We start from the raw sequence: 23932 nt of genomic DNA on the forward strand, positions 1-23932 counted from the left end.
AGTGAGAGGATCCATTCCCATGAATATATAGGTTGGTTCAACTCGGATACTCAATTCTTCTTTGATAAAACAATTATAAAAGTTGCAACTTTTTTGTAGAACTATTTGCTACTCCCTCCGTTCCCCGTTCCTATATGTAAACACCCTTTTATTAGAGGGAAAAGGTGGTTACATATAGGGATGGATGAAGTATATGATTGCATCTGTAATAAACCAAAATTATCCATCCAGTTATTCCGACTGCGTTGCGTTGTCGTAAACCTTATCTGACAACCTTCGTACTCCAACACAAAGTCGTGTTTCATATAGAAGGACCAGGGCATTGATCGCCTCGAACAAGACAATATGTTTTTGAAGTCAAATGATGTACAATATGCTACTGTGTACGACATGAATGAGGGTTTGGTTGAGAAGGAGAAGACGTGTGCGGGACAGAGAAGGAGACTGTGAACTTGTGGCACGATGTCGTTGTGGTCAACAAAATGAACGGAGAACAAAGAACGAGAAGGAGGAAAAATCACTGATGACATTCATAATAAGGCCACCAAAGTGATGGTTTTGATGTGGGCGAAAAAGCCAAAGTAATTCCAACTTTTCCTTTTCGTTGGAGATACGAGTATCCATGATCATGGACAATGAGATGGTATGTATATGTCAATTTTCAAGATAATATTTTGAAATTCCATGGAATTCACTTGCTTCATTTGAATTCCGTTCATTTTTCAAAATTAAATTTTGGACAAAGAAAATCAATTCATTCATTTTCATTTTTTTTTTTGTTTGGACAAATCATGGAATTCAGTTCATTTATTAAAAAAATCATTATTTTCTCAAAAGTAATTAATTTAAATTTCTCTCTCCTATTTATTTTATTTTTCAAATTAATTAATTTAAATCATTAATTGATTTTTTATTCTGTAGCAACTTATTTTGTTTTTCAGATCATACTTTTTTATCTAGAGAAATTTTGTCAAAGTCCTTGTCCCTTCAAATTCAATTGTTTGCCGAAGTTTTTTTTTTTTTTTAGCTCACCCTTATGATGATGGCAACATGACAAACATCCATGAATTCTTTATGATCCAACCTGTTGAGTTAATGTTCCACTTCCGGTTAACATACATCCATTTCTCAGTCTTCACTCACCTATTTTTCCTGCAGATTTAACATATTTCACGGTTTTAATTATCATTTCACCGACAACGAAATGTAAGACTATGTACAATGTTTACAATGCTCTACCTACGATAAACCATTGTCGTAGTTAACATCGCAAACATTGTCTCAGATCTTCCCATCGTTGTATATGAAAAGATTTTCAAAACTATTGAAAAATGCAAAATTGATTGGAATTTAGATGCATGAAGATTAGAAAAAGAATGGATGTTCAAGTAAATAAAGCGAAAATGATAAAGCTGAATACGAGTTCATGAGTGACTGACTAACCTAAATTCACCATTAGAAGGTTTATCTGGTGAGCCAAAAACGGCATTGAAAAAAACAATGACTTTAACAAAACCATCCACCCTCCATCAATTATGAATGCTAAACCTACATAATCAGAGGGGTAGCACTTGAGTGACATTGTGGTTGGTAATATTGTAACATTGGCCAACCACAATGTCACAAATGTCTTTCTTCTTTCTCTTTCAACCAAGTTTTTTTTTTTGACCGAGTTCCAAGTTAAAAAACAAAACTTTGCTAACTTTGAAATTTTACAAACTTTGTACTATCAAATATATAGGAATACACCGTGATGGGATGTGGAATTACTTCAACAGAAAAGGAAAAAAAATCTCCAAGGAGAAATACTTGGTTGATCACACTCCTAACTAATAATTATAAATTTATAATTATTTGGAGGAACACACATAAAATTAGACGTCATTTAATTTTCTTTTCTTTTTTTTACTTTTTATGTGTGTGTCTAAATTGTGGCTTGAAGAGTGTAGATCATTTTAGATCACTTTATTTAGTGAGTTTCTGTTCTAATTTTAATAGAAGTTGTTGTTTTAAAAAAATGTTGAGTCTAAATCTTGTGTGATGAGACAAGACTTACTCATCTTCCAAATAGTAGATTAAGAAAAAGTTTTCAATGATCAAACGAAAGCACCAATAGAGATAAATATAAAAAATACATGTGTTATAACGCATTTACATTTACATATAATAATATAAAGGCTTAAATGCACTTTTAATTCCTCAATTTCAAAACCCACCATTTTGGTCATTATGTTATACATTTATTGAGTTTTTTTTAGTCTATCATTTTGGTGATTTGTCACTCTCATCAATGACGTGGCAAATGAGTGTTAACTTTCTCATTTTCTATGTCTTTTATGGGTGTTAACTTTCTCATTTTCTATGTCTTTTACTAGTGTAACGCCCCGTGCCAAGCACGGGATACATTTTATTTAAAATTATTTAATAGGTTGTACATATTAACAGATTTTTTAAATATCATTGTTTTGTTTCTTTTCATCCATAATTTCGGTGTTATGTGGTATTTTATCTTCATATTTAAAATTGAAACAATAAATCATCATTTATTGAGATAAAAAAATGTTAAATTTTATGAAGAGATGGCTATTTTTGTGAAAGTGATAAAACATTTAGCAAAAGTATTAACCTAAAAGATAAAAACACTATAAATAATTAATATATTCCTAAAAAAATAACCAATTAGTAACAATTCATTTTTTTAAGGGAAATTAGTAAAAGTTCATATTAGATTTGGTTTATTAGTCATTCAATATATCCATTTATCAAATGGATATGATTACCTATGTTTTAATTTTTCACTCTGAATAAAATTATTATTATTTTACTTAATTTCAATACTCTCTCAGATCTCAATTATAAACAAAAATACCTAAATTCAAAAATTTAATTGTATCAATTATTATTCTAGGTTTCATAAATAATACAACATTCTCAAAAGTGTCATCTATTAAAACTTTCTTTCATGGGAATATAAAAGTCATTAAAAATAAACTTACATTAAGACAATCTATAACATAGAAGACCTAGTCTATTCTTAACTAAATCTTCACTAATATGAACATGTGTGGAAGACCATCAAATAAAATCATTGATAGATAGGCCTAAAGTACCCAACTTATCTGCGCAACAGTTTTCCTCTCTGAACATATAGGACATCATGAAATTCATTAATTGCAATAGAGTAAGACAATTAAGTTATCTATTTCTGATATGCCAAGGAACAATTTGAATTACTTGATGGCTAAGGTAACCATTTTTGAATCACTTTCAATCCAAATATTATGCCAATTTTTCTGGTAAGCACATTCCATTGCAAGAATGGATGTCATAATCTAAGAAAACAGAACATTACAAATAGCAAGGTTTGAAACAAAACAACCAATACTCTCTCCCTGATTGTTTTTGTAGATGCCTATAGAAGCTATTGGTCTTGGATTGCCTTAAGTTATGTCATCAGTGTTACACTTTATCCAACTATAGATAGGTGGCTGTCAAATAACCTCGATAATTTTGGTGTTCATTGATGATGAGTAATCATTTGAAAAGCTTTGAAAATAACAAAATCAAAGATAGTTGGACCATTTGTTAGCTTTGTAAGGTTGCCAGATAGAGAAGCTTGAGTTGTGATCATAGCAATAATTGCATTTCTGACAAGTCTTGGGTTTTTTTTTTGTGACAAAAGTCTTGAATTATTGAATCTGATTATTTCTACAATACCACATAGGATAAACAACATTAAATAGAGACAAAGTAAGTTATATTTGATTTGAGATTAAAAAAAATAATTATTTATTATATTTAAGATTGGAAAGAGTCCCTAAAAAAAATATTCGAGATAGTATTTTTCTCGGAAACAAATTATCTATGAAGAGAGAAAAAATGAGAAAACATTTTTATTTAATATCTTCCCTCAATTTTATTTTATTGGAGATCAAGGGTCACAAATTAAAACACTCTAAATTAATGTCCTTTTACTTTACCGTAATTCTGATTTCGAAATCATTATTTTCCATTTTTCAAAAAGAACCATCCCTCCTTCTCAAAGTTCCTAATTGAAACCAACAAACCCAAACGCGGGGAATAAAAAGGTATAAGATATGTGCCAACTTCCTCGATTTAATGTAGAATTGTTTTCACTATAAAGACTGAACTCATCTAATATCATAATCTATATGGAACCTTTTGAAGTTAAGGTGTGACCAAAATATGGAACATAAAAAAGACATAAGTAAAGTGTGACCAAAAAATTATCTCTACCAAAATAATAATACATTTTCTTTACTTCATTTATCTCTATAATTTCAGGGTTGAACGTGATCCTAGTTGATGAAAAAAGATTTTGTAACATTGTTTAATATCTGTTTGAAATCCAATCATTTACTAATAGATATCTCTAAAGAGATATCGGTTTGAATATAATATCTGAAGAGAGTACATTCAATTAACGGTTTGAATATCGGTTTGAACATAATATCTGAAGAGAGTACATTCAAACCGATATCTCTTCAAAATGAATTGACAAATAATCAAAATTATAATTAAATACCATAGTATATTCCATATTAAAAATAAAAAATAAAAACAAATAAATGTCACTCATTCGAATTCAATTCAATGACATTCATTTTAGTTCTTGTATTATATCTTTTGTATTCTCTTTCAATACCACCTCAGTTGGTTTAATTTATTCTCTTCTTTAAGGCTCCCACAAGTGTAACTTCTTCCACTGAATCGTTAATTTTTTTTTTATGCTTTTGTGTGGAGGGAGTAAGGAATCTATAAAAGTTAATTGGGTTAAGAGAGATAAAGTGTATCTTGTTCAATATATAACTTTTTCCATAGAATCCTTAATTTAATTATTATATTTATTTTTGAATTTGTGTAAAGTTTAAGACAAAAGTAAATCGTAAATTGATAACATGAAACCTGAAAGATTTTTCATTGAAGTGTCAATACATACAACAATAGTGATTTATTTAATTGAAAATCGTAATTCCATTGTCTTAACATGGACTTTATTCCACTACATTAAAAACAGACACATAATATTGACATAATGGATAAACAACTTAAACGTAACCAAGTCACTTGTAAATATTATTTCTCTATCTTCACAATCTTTTTGACAGGTTGAACAATTGCGTCAAATGTCACGCAATCTTCGTTTATTGGCAACATTCTCTTCTTAGGAGGTGCATATGATTAAGAATTTGAGTCAATAACATCTTTCGCGTTCACATCCTGTGGAGTTGTGGAACTTGTTTTAAAAAACTTATCCATTAAATCCTATCGTAAAAATTGTCAAAAGAGTACATTTAAGCTTACCTGTAATACATGTTCAAAAAAACAAACATACAAAAAATTAAGCTTAACAATTTGAATCCGGTTCAATGACATTCATTTTAGTTTTTCCACCATCTCTTTCATATTCTCTTTCAACACTCACTCCAGTCATGACTCCAATTACATCTGCATATATAACACAAATTAAGAATATAATGTATACTTGAATCATATTAAACAAAACGTTTTATTAGCATTAAAAAAAGATCTAAACGGTTACTTAATTATTAAACCTATTAATTCAACTTTTAAGGGAATTATACAACGTTTAAAAATAATGTGTAACATTGAAATACCATTAAAAAACAATATATATGAATGAGAAAAATCAAGGTTGAAAAAAAAAATTATATTGAAAAATAAAACTAATTTAAGCAAAAAGTAATTAATTTATTATTGTATTATTGTAAATAAACAATATCAAATAATCTAATTGATACGAAGAAAGTGATAGTCACTTACCAACCAAGTAGTTGTTGTAAAAATCATTGAAAACATCGTATGCATGTGTAAACGAATACACGTTTGTCGGGACCAAAGTAATTTTAGATAGTTTGAATTTTTTGTTGATTGTGAAATTCAGTTTGTATTCGCCGCGTGATGGTCGATACGAACCACTATTGCAAGCAACATCAAATGAGGAAATCGTGAACACCATTCCCTCTTGGAGTTGCTCCTTGAACTTGTAGATCAATATTCTTCGTATAGACGCACCAATTCGATCACCCTAGATAACAAAGATTAAAACACTATACTTTAAACAAAAAAAACAAATAACAAATAACAAAAACAATATGGAAAAAGTACATTTCGATCCATTAGAACCAACTCCATGGAAAATGGTAGTTTTTTATTTTTGTAGTGTTGAACAAACCAAGCACGAACAACTCTCACAACCAATGTCCACGATTGTTTTCTTGGCGAAACATCAAAGATGAGGTCGTGTTTCGTAGACATTTTCCTTTGCAATAGAAAAAATTACAGAAAAAACTTAGAATATAGATATCAGAGAACAGAAAAAGAAAAACTATATTTTGTGATTGTTGTGTACTCGTACCCAAAAACACTACTATTTATATAGAAAAATAGTATCATAAGGGTTAATATCTTATTATTATTAAGTAATATAATTTTGTAACGAATAAAAATTAATTATATAACCTTAAAAACTAATTACTACAATTAAATTTTTAATTAGTAGGTTACTGTCATAGTGTAACGGACCAAAATTCAAAATATAATTTATTCAAGTTATTTATTATAATTTTGTAACCTACCAAATTTTTAATGCACCGTATAAATGTTAATCGAATACTAAACATATTAATAATTATTTGATTCTAACGTACCAATTTTTTAAAGTAACATATGAATTTTAATCAAAACAGTAATTGCATTAGTAATTATTTGATTGTAACGTACCAATTTTTTAATGTAACATATAAATTTTAATTGAAACAATAATTATATTAATAATTATTTGATTGTAACCAACTATCTATTTTATGTACAATTTAATGTTAAATAAAAAACGGTTTTTAATAATAATTATAATTATTAAGCATGCATTAAAAATTAGGAGGAATTTTTGGAACAAATGCCAAATAGAAATATGATGATGTGGACATCTTTAGAGGAGAGGATTTTAGAATAGGCTATTTCTAAAAACTCTAAATTGTTAGTATAAAGATATATGATAATTAATTTATATACATAATAAACATTAATTGATTAATTATTAAAATAGAAAACTATTAAATTGATTGGAATTAGATTGAGGTACATGAACCCTAATCACTAAAATTTAGTGTTTTGTACAATGTTGTTGTTGCCATTAAAAAAGAGGACAATGGTGTTGCAAATGTTAAGGAAGAAGGAAGAAAAAAAAAACTTAGAGCACAATGATTTTAAAAATAAAATAGAGAAAAAAACATGGTTTATAAGAGCCTTTATATGATGAAGTATAGGTTAGAGCTAACACCCTTACGAAGGAGTGTGGGTATAATCAAGCTATGATTTTGTTGTAGTGTGTAAAGTGAACTATGAAGTGTGAATGAGGATTTCATAATTTAAAGTTTGAGTTTGGTGTGCTTAGCTACAAGTTTTGATGGATTTAAATAGCCTTTCGATTGAGCGAGAGGGAAAAAAATTAGAGTTTGGTAGTGGTGATAACAAGGGAGAAACATAACAACAAAAGAAGAAAGAAGAAAGAAAAATAAAAGAATGAGGAAAAATAATAGCTATGAAAAATGACAACTTAGTAAACGTATAAGAGAGAGAAAGGGTGAATGAATGGAAACTCATAGGTGGGTGACTCAATTTATAGACAAGAAACTTGAAACATAATAGGAATTGTACATGTTAAAGTGAATATCATAGTAAATAATTATCAAGTAATTTTGTTTTATAATTTAAGACATTCACCAAATACCAAAAATCTCAATCGTTATCCATCCTTCTTTTTGTTATCAAGCCAAAGAGGGTTAGAGATTTCATGTAGAGAGGTCCCAATCTCTTTATTTGAAGCACAAAAATGATAAAGAGGAAAAAGTAAATGAAAAAGATGAAATTGGATATTGCTGAACATATACATAAAATAATCGTTTGAGAGAGAGGCATGTGTTGTTGTCTTAGGCAATATCCAAATTCATTTTTTCATTTACTTTTTCCCTTTTCCATTTTTGTGTTTCAAATAAAGAGAAAAGGAGGAAAAAAAATGGATGAAGATTAAGATTTTTGACATTTGGTGAATGTCTTAAAGTATAAAAATAAAATTCCTTGATAATTAATTTGTATAATTTCCACTTCAGCATGTAAAATTCCCATTATGTTTCAAGTTTCTTGTCCATAAATTGAGTCACCCACCACCCCTAAGTTTCCACTCATGTGTTGTTTTGTTGTGTATGTTTCATGAGATGCTGAAATATTAATGAGGAAAGTGGTCATTAGTAGAAGAGCATTGTTAAATCTTACAAAGCTAGTGGTACAACAAACACAATTGTAAATGTAGGCTCTGTTTGGTAAAAATAGCGGATGACTGATAAGCTAGCTGATAGCTTATAGCTGATGACTTATAGCTGATGACTTATAGCTGATAGCTTATAGCTGATAAGCTATTTGAAGTGTTTGGTAAAATTAGCGTTCAACTAGCTGATAAATGTAAAATGACATAAAAGGACATTTTTAATTCATAATAAAGTTTATATCAACTAAGTACTTAAAATTTAATAATTTAAATTTATTAATTTAATATTATTATTAAATTAATTTTTAATCCCTAAATATTAATTTATATTTATTTTCATTTGTCTAGAAAAATTACATATAAAGTGTTAAAAATATATTAACAATAAATAAAATTACATCGCTTCAAAAACAAAATTACATATTTTAAATGTAACAGTAGTTTGTACCTTCTTTAAAATAAAAAGTAGTTTGTACCCAAAAAAAAAAAAAAGTAAAGCGTAAAAATAATGCTATGCCGTAACAATATAGCGATAGTAAATATTGAAATAGTTACCAAAAAAAACATAACAATTGTAAAAACAAAAGTAGCGTAAACGTAACTGGAAAAAAATATCTTTCATTAAAAAAAGAATCATTCATATATGCATGTTTAAACCATATGTATTTTAATTTATAATATAATGAATGTTAAAGGGCAAAAAATGAAATTTAGTTAAACTAATAAGGGTAAAAATGGAATAAAAGATGATAAGCTATAAGCTATAAGCTCAAACGCTACTTGGAATAGCTTCTGAAAAATAGCTTATAAGCTCGTGGAAATTCGTGAAATAAGCTATAAGCTCGTTGTAAAAAATGTTACCAAACAGAGCTTATTTTGTCAGACGAGCTTATAAGCTATCCGCTATAAGCTATAAGCTCTTTTCATGGTCTTACCAAACAGAGCCGTATTATTTTGAAAAGAAACTAAAATTATTTCGTGTTTAATGCAAATCATGGGGAGGTGATTGTGTAAATCACAGGCCATAATTATTCTTGTGTTTCGTTGTCACAACATAGTTTCGTAAAAATGAGCATTTTCTTGATGGAAATAAGTGCTACCATAGATCGAACCTCTTAATTTGATTTGGAAAATGCTATTTGAAGCAAAAGAATAGCATTCGCGATACATGTTGCATATTATAATCACACTTTCTTCCTTAAATTCAACCAACTCACCATGTTTGTAGCTAAATAATGAATTATCATTGGACAATTTTGATCTGTGATGCTCTCGTGAGTTTTCTCTTGCGAGATATATCATCATCACTCATTTGATTTTGATGTTTACGATTTATCTACGATTGAGAATACAAATAAGTGGAGGCACTTGGATCATGGAATGAAGCAACATAATTATATTGTTACTACTAGTTTATTTATGCTATTCTCTTTGTTTTAAAATGAATGTATTTAAAGTTTTTAGACACTTTATATATTTTATTATGAGATAAGCTGTCATTTGTCAATTTCATTTTTGTTATTGTGTGACTTCATTACTCTCACGTTACTTTTTGGAAATGAAACACTAGAGAACGTTGTTGAAAGGTATAATTCACATATGAGACAATTATTTATCACGTATCAATAAAAAAGGAATGATAGTTTGTAAGCTTTTAAAGCGGATCTTAATCCTCAAGTTAAGGTCCGTAATAAATTAAAAGGTAGAAATCATTAGCTTAAGTTTAATTTAAGGCATATAAAAAAGGATTGATCATCGTGGAAAGAGTTATCAAATTATCAATAGCTCGGTTAAAATATTGTCTCAATCAAAACCATTGCAAAGTACATCATTATTGAACCAATTCTTGTATAGATTTCGAAACAACTTCATTCTGCATATTTGGCAGAGATTCAAGCCAGGAAATAAATAAATGATCAACTGGGTAATACATTTTTAGATATTCCTAATTATAATTTTAGTGTTTTTTTTTTTAATCCATTTGGGTTGGCCTAGTGGTATTGGCTTGTCATCTGGGAGTGTGCTCCTCCTTCAATTTTCTTCTTCAAAAAAAATAATTTTAATGTTTTTTTGACATCATCAGAATAAGGACGAGAACAATTATAATACACTAACTATAATTGTTCCACGCTTCAATTTTATTCTATTTGTTTCTCTAAAATATGTATGTCACTAATCAATTAGTTTAATTTTGTACTTTTTTTACATCTTATGAATAAAAAATGAAAATAATTAAAATATATTAATTTGATTTTAATATAGACTTAAGAAATTTAGTTGTTCAGTGATCTTATGACTCAAACATTTTTACATTACTTTTAAATTGTGACACCTAACTTTTTTTTTTTGAGAGAAAATTGTGACACCTAACTTGTCTTTTAGGTTTTGTGCTACATTTTAAACTAACAATGCATTTACAAAAATAGTGTCCCACCTTCTCATTTTATCTAAAGAACTTATTAACCAATTCGAACATTATAACATCCAGTGCGGATCTTGAATTTTTTTAATTGGGGTGCCAAATATTTTCATAATATAGTATTAAACAGTTTTAAGAAGAGCAAATAGTCACTTTAGTCCCTGGCTCTGCACCTCGCTGTCACATAGGTCCCTGACTCAGGATTAAATACAAACAAGTCTCTGACTCTACACTTCCGTTATCACTTTAGTCCCTGCCGTTAAAAAAATCTGTTAAGTGATGATGTGGCACGCTGACAAGGAGTATGACGTGTCACAGGGACTAAAGTGAAAGTAAAAAAATGGTCACTTTGGTCCCTGATATGGTGCAATCTTTTAACTACTCTATGGTTGACATTAATGACTTAATAGTTATATTATGGAAACATTAATTTGTTATTAAACTATGGAATCATTTTTATAAGTGTTATAATAATTTGATATTTAGCACAAATACCTTAGTGTTGAGTAAGTAGCATGTTAAACTAACAATTTGCCAAGGATCTTAGTGAAATTTCGTGTTTAATGTCAGGGACCTAACTGATAGTAAGTACACACACTCAGGGACCTAACAATAAATTGAGGATATTGATTTTCGATTCAGGGACCTACAGTAAGTATACACAGTCAGGGATCTAACAGTAAATTGAGGATATTGATTTTCGATTCAGGGACCAAAGTGACAATTTTTTACTTTCACTTTAGTCCCTGTGACACGTCAAACTCCTTGTCAGCGTGCCACATCATCACTTAACAGATTTTTTTAACAGCAGGGACTAAAGTGATAACGGAAGTGTAGAGTCAGGGACTTGTTTGTATTTAATCCTGAGTCAGGGACCTATATGACAGCGAGGTGCAAAGTCAGGGACTAAAGTGACTATTTGCTCGTTTTAAGAAATTAACAAAATTATGGATTAGTCTATTGGTTTTTTTTTCTTGGAACTACCATAGAGAACGGTGGTTCAAGTCCCAAAGGGACCTCTATTTTTTGAATAAAGTATTATTAATACAATGGAAAATATAAAAAAAGAAGCTACCGAGGATTGAACACACGCCCTTGGGGGGTTTCATTTTTTTTTTTGTGGTGGCCGGGGTTTGAACCCCTGACGTTGCATATTTTATGCGTTGTCCTTATTAACTGAGCTAAGTTCACGAAGACACTTGGGGGTTTCATTTGATATCAATGTAACATTTGATATATTATGCATAATATGATAATTATTATAAGAACGAGAACAATTATTATACACTAACTATAATTGTTTCACACTTCAATTTTATTCTATTTGTTTCTCTAAGATATGTATGTCTCTAATCAATTAGTTTAATTTTGTACTTTTTTTACATCTTATAAATAAAAAATGAAAATAATTAAAAATTTATTAATCTGATTCTAATTTAGACTTGAGAAATTTAGCTGTCAGTGATCTTATGACTCAAACATTTTTACATTACTTTTAAATTATGACACATAACTCGTTTTTTAGGTTTTTACTACATTTTAAACTAACAATGCATTTAAAAAAACAGTGATCCACCTTCTTATTTTATCTAAAGAACTTATTAACCAATTTGAACGTTTTAACATCAGTTTATACAAAGAAGCATTGTTGAGCTGTGTTCGGTTCAACAAACAAAAATACAAAACAAATATTTGTTATTGATTTATATATAAAAAAACCACATGACAAATTTTTACCGGTGATAATATAAAAAATGAGATAAATATTTGTCACTATGCATGAAAGAAATATATGACAAGTTTTTGCCATCAATGAGTATAAAAACATAGGACAAATCTTTATTGTTTATACATGAAAAAAGTGCAAGACAAATATTTGTCACTCATGATAAAATAATAAGGGAGAAATATTTATCAATGATAAATATATATAAAATAAACACAAGACACATATTTGTCATTGATACATAAAAAAATGTGACAAATATAATTATAAGAAATTCATGACACGTTTTTCACCGATAAATATATATATAAAAAAAGTATGGGACAAATATTTATCTTTGATAAATATAAGAAAAGAGACAACCCTATGCAGGGATATACTGTTAAGGGAACTTATAATTATCTTTCGACGACGGCTTCCCCTTATGATCGTGGTTTGTTTGATGACGTCTGGCAGAAGCTAGCTCCGATGAAGGTGTCGTCTGTCTTTGCTTGGCGACTAATCTGTAATCGATTACCAACCAAAGACAATCTCATCCATAGGAGAATCATTCATCCTGACAACGATTCTTGCATTGGTGGGTGCGGTTCCGGTGAGACTGTGGATCATCTTTTCTTTTGTTGTGATCACTTTGGCATGGTGTGGCACCGCATCTATCAGTGGCTTGGCATCTCTTTTACGCCTCCAGCGTCCGTATTATCACATCTTAATCAGTTTGGTCACTTAGCGGGGTTACCGCAGTCATCACATTCTTTTCTTACAGTAATCTGGTTAGCTACTGTCTAGGTTATCTGGAAGGAAAGAAATAATAGGATCTTTAATCAGAAGAATGGCGCTTTGGATCAGTTATCTGACAACATCAAACTCATGTCTTTTTCTTGGATAAAAGCAAAAATGCCCACTTTCGCTTTCAGTTATAACGACTGGTGGCGGCACCCTTTAAGTTGTATGGGTGTTTTTGTGTAGCTTTTTTTATGTCATTCTTCCGTTGTGGTAATTTTTGTGGAAACATACTCATAACTTTGTAATTTGGTGGGTGATTCTCTTTTGCACATATTGTGCGAGATGAATCACTTTTTGTAATATAATATATTTCATTTTGTCTTGTTAAAAAAAAAGAGAGAGACAAATATTCATCCCTAATAAAAAAAAAAAGGGAGGCAAATATTTGAACCATGTCCGTGAAATCAAGCTCGCTTCAAATTTGCAAAAATTGATCCTTACCCTTTGATGCATGTATTTAAAACCAAACCTTAATGACCATAATAATTCTATTCAATTACGTTGAAAATAACCCTTCGATGAAAAATCTATCATTTATTATTTGTGTTGTTTAATTTCAACTGCATAAGTTAAATCTTACATTCCATATTTCCAACGATGTCTTCAAACTCGTACTATAGCACAAGTATTTGCATAGTTTAGAGATTATTATGGGATTGCATCTGCTTTTGCTTTCTTTAATTGTAGCATAACTAGTATAGATACTCATGCCATGAATGCTATAGTTTTTGCCGAAGAAAAATCTTAAAATAATCTATTTTTTGTAAAAATGTGAATAGAAAATTTGCGAGAAAAAAACTATGAATCAACACAAATAAATTATAGACATTTGCATAGCTTAATTGATTATTAAAAAGACCTCAAATACTTTTGGTCACGAGTTCAAATTTGATCCCCACAAAATTAAATATTTTGTTAAAAGAAAAAATTTAAAAGGCCTCGTTAATTTTTTGTTTCAAGTCTCTTAATATGTTGGATCAGTTCTTGATGAAGTATTGGTTAGTGTTCCTTGATTGGTAGTGAGGGTGGTTGAATGGGTATGACTCATTGCACTTGTGTTTCAATACAAAAAGAGCTTCATTATCATATAAGACTTCCGCGATACATTCATGGGTGGCACTTTGGTGACATTAATGTCACCGTGCCATTGCATCTGGACCACACATTGTCATTGCCATTGCATCTGGACTACACAACACATTTAATGTCACCCAATGTGTGGCTCAGATTTAATGTCACCGTGACATTAATGTCACACAAGTATTTCCCTATTAAAAGATTTTGATGCATTGATGCATTCTATTTATTAATAATTGATTATTATTATTATTATTATTATTATTATTATTATTATTATTATTATTATTATTATTATTATTATTATTAATTTGAAATATGAAAAGAAAAAAAATGGTGAATGTAACCACAATTCGCATCCAAATTCATGGTTGAATTTATTGTATCATTAGTGTCAAAATTAAGGCAAACAAGATGACTTATTGGTCTTATTTGCATAAATAGCGGTGATTGCTAGCTAGGGTCAAGATCCTCTCCATTTATAACTTTTTCCATTTGTTGCAATTTGTTTAGCTGCTACCATCTAAACAAAGTTAACTCACCCGAATTCCACGCTCCTCTAATCATCAAATCTTTATGCATATTCCCTTCTCGTGCAATGAAACTAGCGAGACAAAAAGAAGTAGCATGAGAGAGAGGTAAACAATTATTTCCACAACCATATCATCTTCCCCTCCTCTCGCTTTAAGTCTACACATTCCAAGTACGTAACTAGTTATTATTGTGAATTTCATTGTTTCAATGTTGCCTATATGTTGTTAAATGTTAATTACTACTATTTGTAATTTGAAATGTATTTATTGCAGAGCATAATGGTGGCCACGGTGAAACAAATGGGCTCCATTGTGACGGTGTGCGGCGTCATGTCTTTTGTTTTGGGGGTTATTGCAGAAAATAAGAAGGTAACGAACACAAGAATGTGAAATGGAATCATAAGTAATAATATATTTGATCATTTAAATGATGAGATATTTTTTAGAAGCCTTTAAAGGATGAGATGATATATTTGTCAATATGTTTTTGCTTTCTCAACTTAATATCAAAATGAAAATTTTCCATATGTGTAGAGAAATAACTTATATAAATGATGTCATTGATTTCGTTCATATGGAGAAATTTTCACGCATTTGATGCAGTTTCATGATCAACTATCATATGAAGATTGCACATGTTATCCAATCTTAATTCAATGAATCGTGTTAGCAAAAGTATGATCACACATTTGACGGCGACATTTTATTTTTGGATAACAAAATAACTATGTAAGAACACCGTACGACCACCCTGGTCGGATATCACTATCTAAAATTGATCCTCTACAGCACAACATGGTTTATTAATATGAAGTCATTGATTATCATGATATATGCATTCATATGCATACATATACATATAATATATATAATTATATTTTATGTTATGGCAGCCTGCAGCTGGAACACCAGTACCTAGTAACGATGGTGTCTCTCTGACGTGTCGGTACCCATCTGATCCAACCGTTGTATTGGGGGTTCTTTCAACAGTTTTTCTTATTGTATCCACCGTGGTTGGGTATATGTCTCTGTTTTACCCTTACAAAGGAAAGGTTGTTCCACAAGGAGCTATGTTAAAACACTTTTGTTTCACAGCATTCTTCAATGTTGCATTGTAGGTTTCTTCACCCTTTGTTTTCCAATTTTTTATTACATTTTAAGCTACTAAATCTCAATAAACAAATTTAATTTTATCATTATTTTTTTTTGAAATAGAAGATTCAAATTCTACTATGATCATAATTAGAAGTTGGTTCTTGTGGTATTATTTCAAAATAAAATTTTGGATTTTATTACCCATTATGAAAGATTCAAGTTGTTACAGTATTTATGAGCATAAATAAAATCATGAATCTCATTTTACAATAAATTTATCCGAGAAGTATTCAATAATAATTTTTTTAAAATTAGTTTTAATAACGATAACATTAATTAACGATCATCATTTTACACATGTTTTGGCTAAATTTGAACATTGTCGATTAAAATTAAGTATCTAAATTATTCTCATTTCTGATATATTATGTGAAATGTTCTATTTACTTTAGGTTTACTGCTGGATTAGCTGCAACGTTCCTAATATGGCCAACTGTTACAGAACAAATGCACCTTACACGCAACATGCATCGCGATATCAACTACACATGCCCTACAGCTAAAACCGGTCTTCTTGGAGGTGGTGCATTTTTATCTCTTGACTCATCTCTGCTTTGGTTGATTGCACTTATGCTAGCTAATAATGTTCGGGAGGATTATTTTGAAGAACTGGAAGGATATAAGGGTGAGTCTAATGTTGATGTTGAAGTGGATGTAATGTAAGCGCCTGAAGTTTGTTGCTATAGAAGGAGAAGAACCAATATGTTACATCATACTTTTGCGATTTACTGTTGGAACACTAGTTAATTCTAGTGAAGAAAATTGGAAAGAAAAACACTATGAAAAAAACTAGTGTGTGGGTGTGACTTAAAAATGTCCCACATTGAAGGGTCACCCCAACTAGTAAGTGTCTATATATGGGCAAAGTGACCTCCAAGGGTGTGCCCTTGGGGTACCCAATTTTGTGAACGGGTGAACGCTTACAAAATATATATATCGTGGGTTAAAGAATAAAAAATGATATATATATATTTTTGTCACTTGAAAATGTTAAATTAATTAATTAATTAATTTAATCATTATCCGTAAGCGCTACGCGTAACAAATAAATTTGTTACGTTCCGACCCGATCCAAACCCGTATCCAGAAGCTTCCGGATATTTCCAATTAAGAAAACGCGTTTGCTTGATGATTAAGCAAACTTAATCCCCAAGTCACGCGTAAAACGCGTTTGCTTAAGGATTAAGCAAACTTAATCCCCAAGTAACTCTGCCTATAAAAGGAGAGCTCGCCCCACTCATTCTACACACCAAAATCTCACAGTTGATGCTTCCTGTGCGGTTTTCTCTCTTCTCCCTTTCGATTTTAACAAATCGTTCTTCTTCTTCTACTCCTTTCTGTCCCTTCGGTATTAAGAGTGTTCTTAAGACCATAGTCCCTTGGTCTTAGGTTCATATTCCCTTCGATAATATATGATCTTAACAGTATATATATATATTATTTTAAAGAGAAATGGTGGTATCACCATATTTGAGTGGTCGTAGTGCCATATTCATGTTTTGGAGAAGTTAGAATGGTGGTAACACCATATTTGAGTGGTCTCAGCACCATAATAGAATGGTAATAATACCATATTAATTTGAACGGTTTCGAATAGAGCGGTTACGTACCGTATCGAGTGGCTTCGATCAAACGATTGAGCCATATTTTGAGGGTGTAATTCTCGAACGATTTTTCTACAGTGCAGTAGTTAATCGAACAGTTGTAGCTGGGCTTGTTTTATCCTGGAGGCGGCGTGGTTGATAGTCTACCTTGCACAACTTTGGGTAGTGCCACGAAACGTCTTAAAGAGAGCGACCTGGTCGTGACTCAACCTAGTAACAACTTCGGTAGATGATAGAATTTTGGAAATTCAAATTTAACAGTTTGGAAATCCAAAAAACAACAATTTTAAGACGTTTCTATATGCTATGTCTACCGAAGAAGTTACATATTGAGGTTAAGTTGTCCCTAAATACATTAAGGATAAATCAAGCTATAGATTTACATCTTTCGAATGAAACGATGAAGTGATTGTTGTCTCAATCAACAACACTAAAAAATTATTTGATGAAAACAATAATTTGTTACAAAACAAATTATTAGTTACTAAAAATTTATTTGATGAAAACAATAATTTGTTACAAAACAAATTATTTGTTACAGAACCAAACAAGTTTAGTTTGTTACAAAACATAAAAAATTGTTTGGAGCGGAAAATAAAATAATGCAATGCTGTTATTTTGTTATGGTGAATTCTAAAAGTGTTTTGTTTTTTTTTTTTTTAAAACATTGATATCACGTACTGGTTTTCAAATCTTTAACAAGAATTGATAAACATATGCATTGATCGCTTTACATAATCCAAACTTGTAAATATGCAATAAGGAAAATAAATGGAATTGTGAAATTCTATTTATGTTTAAGAAAGAATCTGAATTTCAGATTTCTATTGAATAAGACTGAGTTGACTCAGACTTAAAGAGAGACTTGTGTATCATGCACTCTTGTGGAAAAAGATTGCACTTTGATGGTATGTTAAAAAATTAAATTCTCCTTCTATGTTATTAGTTGTGTGATTTTAATATTTGACATATCAAAAATGATCACGAACAAGTGTTTAATTTTAAACTTGAGTAACTTGGACTTAATTCCAAAGTTATATAATTAAACAATTTTATTTATTGCAGTCAAGATATATGAATCAAAAATTCATATAAATTAGAATTTAGAGGATATGAATCTCTAAACATAATGATATGTGTTAATTTAATGACACATAAATTAGAAATGATAAAATGATATTTTTATCATATTTATTGATGACTGTAAACTTTGGAAAAATAAAATTGATATGCTTGAATGTTCAATTTTTTATAACGAAAATTGAAATTTATAGAGTACCCAAGTCTAAGAACAAAAATTCTAATTAAGAAATTTTTGAAGAAAAGACAATCCAACTTGTCTTATTTTTTTTTTTTTTTTTTTTTTTTTTTTTTTTGAACTTGGGATTGTCTGGACTATATTTAGATCCTGGACCCCAAGAGAGTTGAACTCACTAGTAGAGCCTATGAATATGTATTCATCGGGTATGCGATAAATAACGAAACATATAGGTTTTATGACCTAAATGTTAAAGTGATCATAGAATTTAAAAGATGTCGAATTCTATGTAAATATTTACCCCTTTAACTAAAGAATAGTGGGGGCACTAGTGGGGGCTCTAATGGGAGCACGACATTAGTGGGGGCAAATTAAATTCCCCTTTAAAAATTAAGAACTAGTGGGGGCACTATATCTAATCACATTCATGTAATTAGAAATAGTTATGAAAACATCATACAAGATGTTATAGAACCTCAAGGAGGTAAGAAAGCTAAAATTGCTAAAGAGTATGAACTTGGTTTATACATTGGAAGAAGATTCATTAAGCCTTAAAGAAGTTATATCCTCATTGGATGCTGAATTATGGCAAAAGCAATAAACGATGAAATGAATTTTCTAGAGTCTAACAAAACATGAAACTTGGTTGACTTGTCTCATAGTTGCAAAACCAATCGGTTGTACTTGGATTTTTGAAAAAAGAACTAAAACCTGATGGTACGGTTGATGAATACAAGGCTTTCCTTGTAGTCAAAGGTTTTAGACAAAGAGAAAAATATAGACTTCTTCGACATTCATTCACCAGCCACGAAAATCATATCCATGAGAGTACTAGTCCCTTTAGCCGCCGTTTATAACTCAAAAGTACTCCAAATGGATGTGAAAGTTGCCTTTTTATGGTGAACTAGAAGAACAAGTCTATATGGAACAACCTGAAAAAGTTTGCAATTCATGGACAAGAAAACAAGGTCTGTAAGTTAGATAATTATTTGAATGGTCTAAAATAAACTCCTGAGGAATGACATGAAAAATTTGACATTCTAATATTATCGAATGAGTATAAAGTGAATGAAAGTGACAAATAATATTTGCACGATCATATGTCTCTATGAAGACAACTTGCTCATATTTGATTTAAAGATTCATGTTATGAATTATGTGAAATCATTGTTTATCAACAACATTGATAAGAAAGACCTAAACAAAAATTGAAGTAATTCTTGGTTTCAAGATTACTAGATCAGAAAAGATAACTTTTTTGATAATTCTCACAAAGTTGAGAAGATCTTAAAGAAATGTACTTATTTCACCGTAAACTTGCAATCACATATTATGATCCAAGTGTAAGAACACTTGAGATGGAATTAGAAAAACAGAATATACGAGCATCATTGGCAGCACTTAGGTATGCCACTGAATGTATTAGATCCGACATTGTCGATGTCGTGAAACTCTTGTGCAAGTTTACTAGTAGACGGATGGGAAGCATTGCCATGCTATAGAAAGAGTCATGAGGTGTCTTAAGAAGACTATGACTCTAAGATTACTTCACTAGGAGTAACATATTGTACTTAAATGGTACAAGATACAAATTGAACATCTTTCAGATGAAAATTTAGCGACTAGTGTTTGCACATTGAGCATCCCTAGAGGAGTTGTTTGTTAAAACAAATGATATTGACTCAGTCCACTATGGAATGAATCTGAGATGAGAACACTAGAGAAAACTAGTGAAGAAGCAAGTTGGCTAAGATCCTTGCTAGCTGAAATCCCTTTATGGGAGAAACCGTTACCGGCTATGTTAATTCATTGCGATAGTACCGCGGCTATTGCAAAGATTAAGAATCGTTATTACAATGGTAAGAGACGACAGATAAGGCGAAAACATAGCACGATTAGAGAGTGTATCTCTAAATGGAGCGGTTAGAGTTGATTTTGTACGTACGAATGAAAACTTAGCTGATCCTTTGACGAAAGGACTTAATAGAGAGAAAGTCCAAGAAACATCCAGTAGGATGGGACTAATGCCTATAGCCCACAAGTGATGGTAACCCGACCTACATGACTGGAGATCCCAAGAAATAGGTTCAATGGGTAAAAACAAGTCATGAAGTGGTAGAACATGCTATGAGAGAAAGAATATAGAAAGCATGATCTTGCAGCGAAAGAAGGATGAGGTAATAGTAACTCTTAATGAAATCTATACTCTATGTTGAGTGGGGTACACAGCTACAGGAGTACCCTTGATAGACTCACCTATACGAATGTGGAACTTAGGCCAGTCCTATGGAATTTCGAGGCAGAATTCCTAGAGCATTCGTTAAAACCGGGATACACGTGCAGGGCCTTAAAACGCACGGGCTTTTAGAATACACCTATGAAAAGGTTTGTGTGTGGATTCTATGTCTGAGATAGAGTTCAATGCTGTAAGCAACTCTTGTTAAATCAGAATACCTTCCACTATGCTAAGGTTCAAGTTGTTGGCAACACCTTTGTATATTAGCAAATCTTATGGAAACGTTTTACGTTATTTCTCGAAACCATTTTGAAGTCAAGTGGGGGATTGTTGGAACACTAGTTAATTCTAGTGAAGAAAATTGGAAAGAAAAACACTATGAAAAAAACTAGTGTGTGGGTGTGACTTAAAAATGTCCCACATTGAAGGGTCACCCCAACTAGTAAGTGTCTATATATGGGCAAAGTGACCTCCAAGGGTGTGCCCTTGGGGTACCCAATTTTGTGAACGGGTGAACGCTTACAAAATATATATATCGTGGGTTAAAGAATAAAAAATGATATATATATATTTTTGTCACTTGAAAATGTTAAATTAATTAATTAATTAATTTAATCATTATCCGTAAGCGCTACGCGTAACAAATAAATTTGTTACGTTCCGACCCGATCCAAACCCGTATCCAGAAGCTTCCGGATATTTCCAATTAAGAAAACGCGTTTGCTTGATGATTAAGCAAACTTAATCCCCAAGTCACGCATAAAACGCGTTTGCTTAAGGATTAAGCAAACTTAATCCCCAAGTAACTCTGCCTATAAAAGGAGAGCTCGCCCCACTCATTCTACACACCAAAATCTCACAGTTGATGCTTCCTGTGCGGTTTTCTCTCTTCTCCCTTTCGATTTTAACAAATCGTTCTTCTTCTTCTACTCCTTTCTGTCCCTTCGGTATTAAGAGTGTTCTTAAGACCATAGTCCCTTGGTCTTAGGTTCATATTCCCTTCGATAATATATGATCTTAACAGTATATATATATATATTATTTTAAAGAGAAATGGTGGTATCACCATATTTGAGTGGTCGTAGTGCCATATTCATGTTTTGGAGAAGTTAGAATGGTGGTAACACCATATTTGAGTGGTCTCAGCACCATAATAGAATGGTAATAATACCATATTAATTTGAACGGTTTCGAATAGAGCGGTTACGTACCGTATCGAGTGGCTTCGATCAAACGATTGAGCCATATTTTGAGGGTGTAATTCTCGAACGATTTTTCTACAGTGCAGTAGTTAATCGAACAGTTGTAGCTGGGCTTGTTTTATCCTGGAGGCGGCGTGGTTGATAGTCTACCTTGCACAACTTTGGGTAGTGCCACGAAACGTCTTAAAGAGAGCGACCTGGTCGTGACTCAACCTAGTAACAACTTCGGTAGATGATAGAATTTTGGAAATTCAAATTTAACAGTTTGGAAATCCAAAAAACAACATTTACTTTAAATAGTGTTGAGCAATTATGTATAGATATGAATGTAAATATATTTTTAAATGGATATTCTCTAAGAATATTTATCGCATGGTTGACCCAAGGATAAGGTCACTAAAGCTTTTGTCTTAGACGTCACTTAGACACGAAGCTTGGGGTTAAGATAGAGAGTTATCAAAAGAAGGTTCACATCACATTTATTTGTTTGAAGTTAACTTTAGGTCTCCACGTACATATGATCATCCTTGGTTTATCGTGCTTCAACCTCATTGCACTAATTTATAGTTGTACATGTTTCAAGAAAGGTTTCTTATTTGTGAATATCTCTTGTTTCTTAAATCTTCGGATTTTTTATCTCAAGGATATCTTAGAGCAACTGCAATGAAGAAATTCATTTTTTGGCAATTAAGTGGGTCACACTTCTACACGTCTCTTATTTATAACTTTTTAATAGTAGTGCTTAATAAACAATTAATCCCTCCAACCCAACACCTCAAATAAATTTCTTAAACGCGATTCAATAATAAACAATTGATAAACAACATTTCAATTATAAAGTTGACATGTCTAGAGAGAGAGAGAGAGAGAGAGAGAGAGAGAGAGAGAGAGAGAGAGAGAGAGCGTGGTCTGGTGAGAAAGCGTGGCGGTTATTCTTGTCATCATTGGGAACAACCGCGTCGGTATTCACCTTCACCGGAAGTAAGGTACCAAAGGGGGGGAAGGGGGCCAAGCAGGGTGCCACCATATGGGGGGAATGGGGGAAATTGGGCTGACGTGAGATCGCGGAAGGGGAAAGCGCAGGTACAGGTGGACAGACAACGGGACAGACTTCGGGAAGCTCAGCGGCACGGAAGATCAAGGGTTCGTCGACAGAGGCAGTCTAGGGTTAGGGCACAGTTTGATTTGGCAACATGGTACGATTCAGATGAGGATTTCGATTTAGGTAATCAGGAGCTTTTGAACGATGGGAGGATTGTTGTCCGTTATGATGAACCAACTAGGGTTAGAGATCGTGACTACCTTTCTTATGTTGATATTCACGTTCTGGAACAACGACAGCCAGTATCTTATCATCACGAACATGATGCAATTAGAAAGAAGCAATGTTCACCCTCACGTCCTGCAGTTGGTCGCGGTCAGCAGCAGCAGATACCGCACAGGTCTCTTTCCCGCATCAATAAACCAGCTCCAAGTGATCATAATAAAACGGTGAATTCGAATCTTGTCTCTTTTTATTTCACAAATGTTTCGCATGATATATCTTATACTTCTCTGAGGCAAGGATTCGAGGTGTGTGGTGTTATGGAAGATGTATATTTGGCAAGGAAAAGAAACGTTAATGGTGGGGT

The 23932-nt window shown here is 31.4% G+C and overlaps 1 protein-coding gene across 3 annotated transcripts; it reads left to right on the forward strand.

The window, feature by feature from the left end:
• Window positions 1–14825: 14825 nt before the first annotated feature.
• Window positions 14826–22906, forward strand: LOC146952649 (uncharacterized). 3 transcript variants are annotated; one of them, XR_015007105.1, is made up of 5 exons: window positions 14826–14951; window positions 15120–15215; window positions 15740–15960; window positions 16394–16724; window positions 22587–22906. XR_015007105.1 is itself a non-coding variant. In XM_085704081.1 (4 exons), the coding sequence occupies exons 2-4, from the start codon at window positions 15126–15128 to the stop codon at window positions 16662–16664; spliced, it is 582 nt and encodes a 193-aa protein (XP_085560207.1). In that variant the 5' UTR covers window positions 14860–15016; window positions 15120–15125; the 3' UTR covers window positions 16665–16729. The 3 variants fall into 3 exon arrangements, 1 of the variants encoding a protein (XP_085560207.1); XR_015007102.1 differs by having other exon boundaries at window positions 14860–15016; XM_085704081.1 differs by lacking the exon at window positions 22587–22906 and having other exon boundaries at window positions 14860–15016; window positions 16394–16729.
• The last annotated feature ends 1026 nt before the right edge of the window (window positions 22907–23932 follow it).

Source organism: Medicago sativa, chromosome 1 (genome assembly GCF_051527215.1).
Source record: "Medicago sativa cultivar Bolivia chromosome 1, Bolivia_mono, whole genome shotgun sequence".
Lineage (NCBI taxonomy): Eukaryota > Viridiplantae > Streptophyta > Magnoliopsida > Fabales > Fabaceae > Medicago > Medicago sativa.

Coding starts and splice junctions, on each gene's coding strand:
- LOC146952649 (XM_085704081.1), top strand. CDS start 15,126: ATGGTGGCCACGGTGAAACAAATGGGCTCCATTGTGACGGTGTGCGGC. Junction 15,216..15,739: donor TTATTGCAGAAAATAAGAAG/GTAACGAACACA, acceptor ATGTTATGGCAG/CCTGCAGCTGGAACACCAGT. Junction 15,961..16,393: donor GCATTCTTCAATGTTGCATT/GTAGGTTTCTTC, acceptor TATTTACTTTAG/GTTTACTGCTGGATTAGCTG.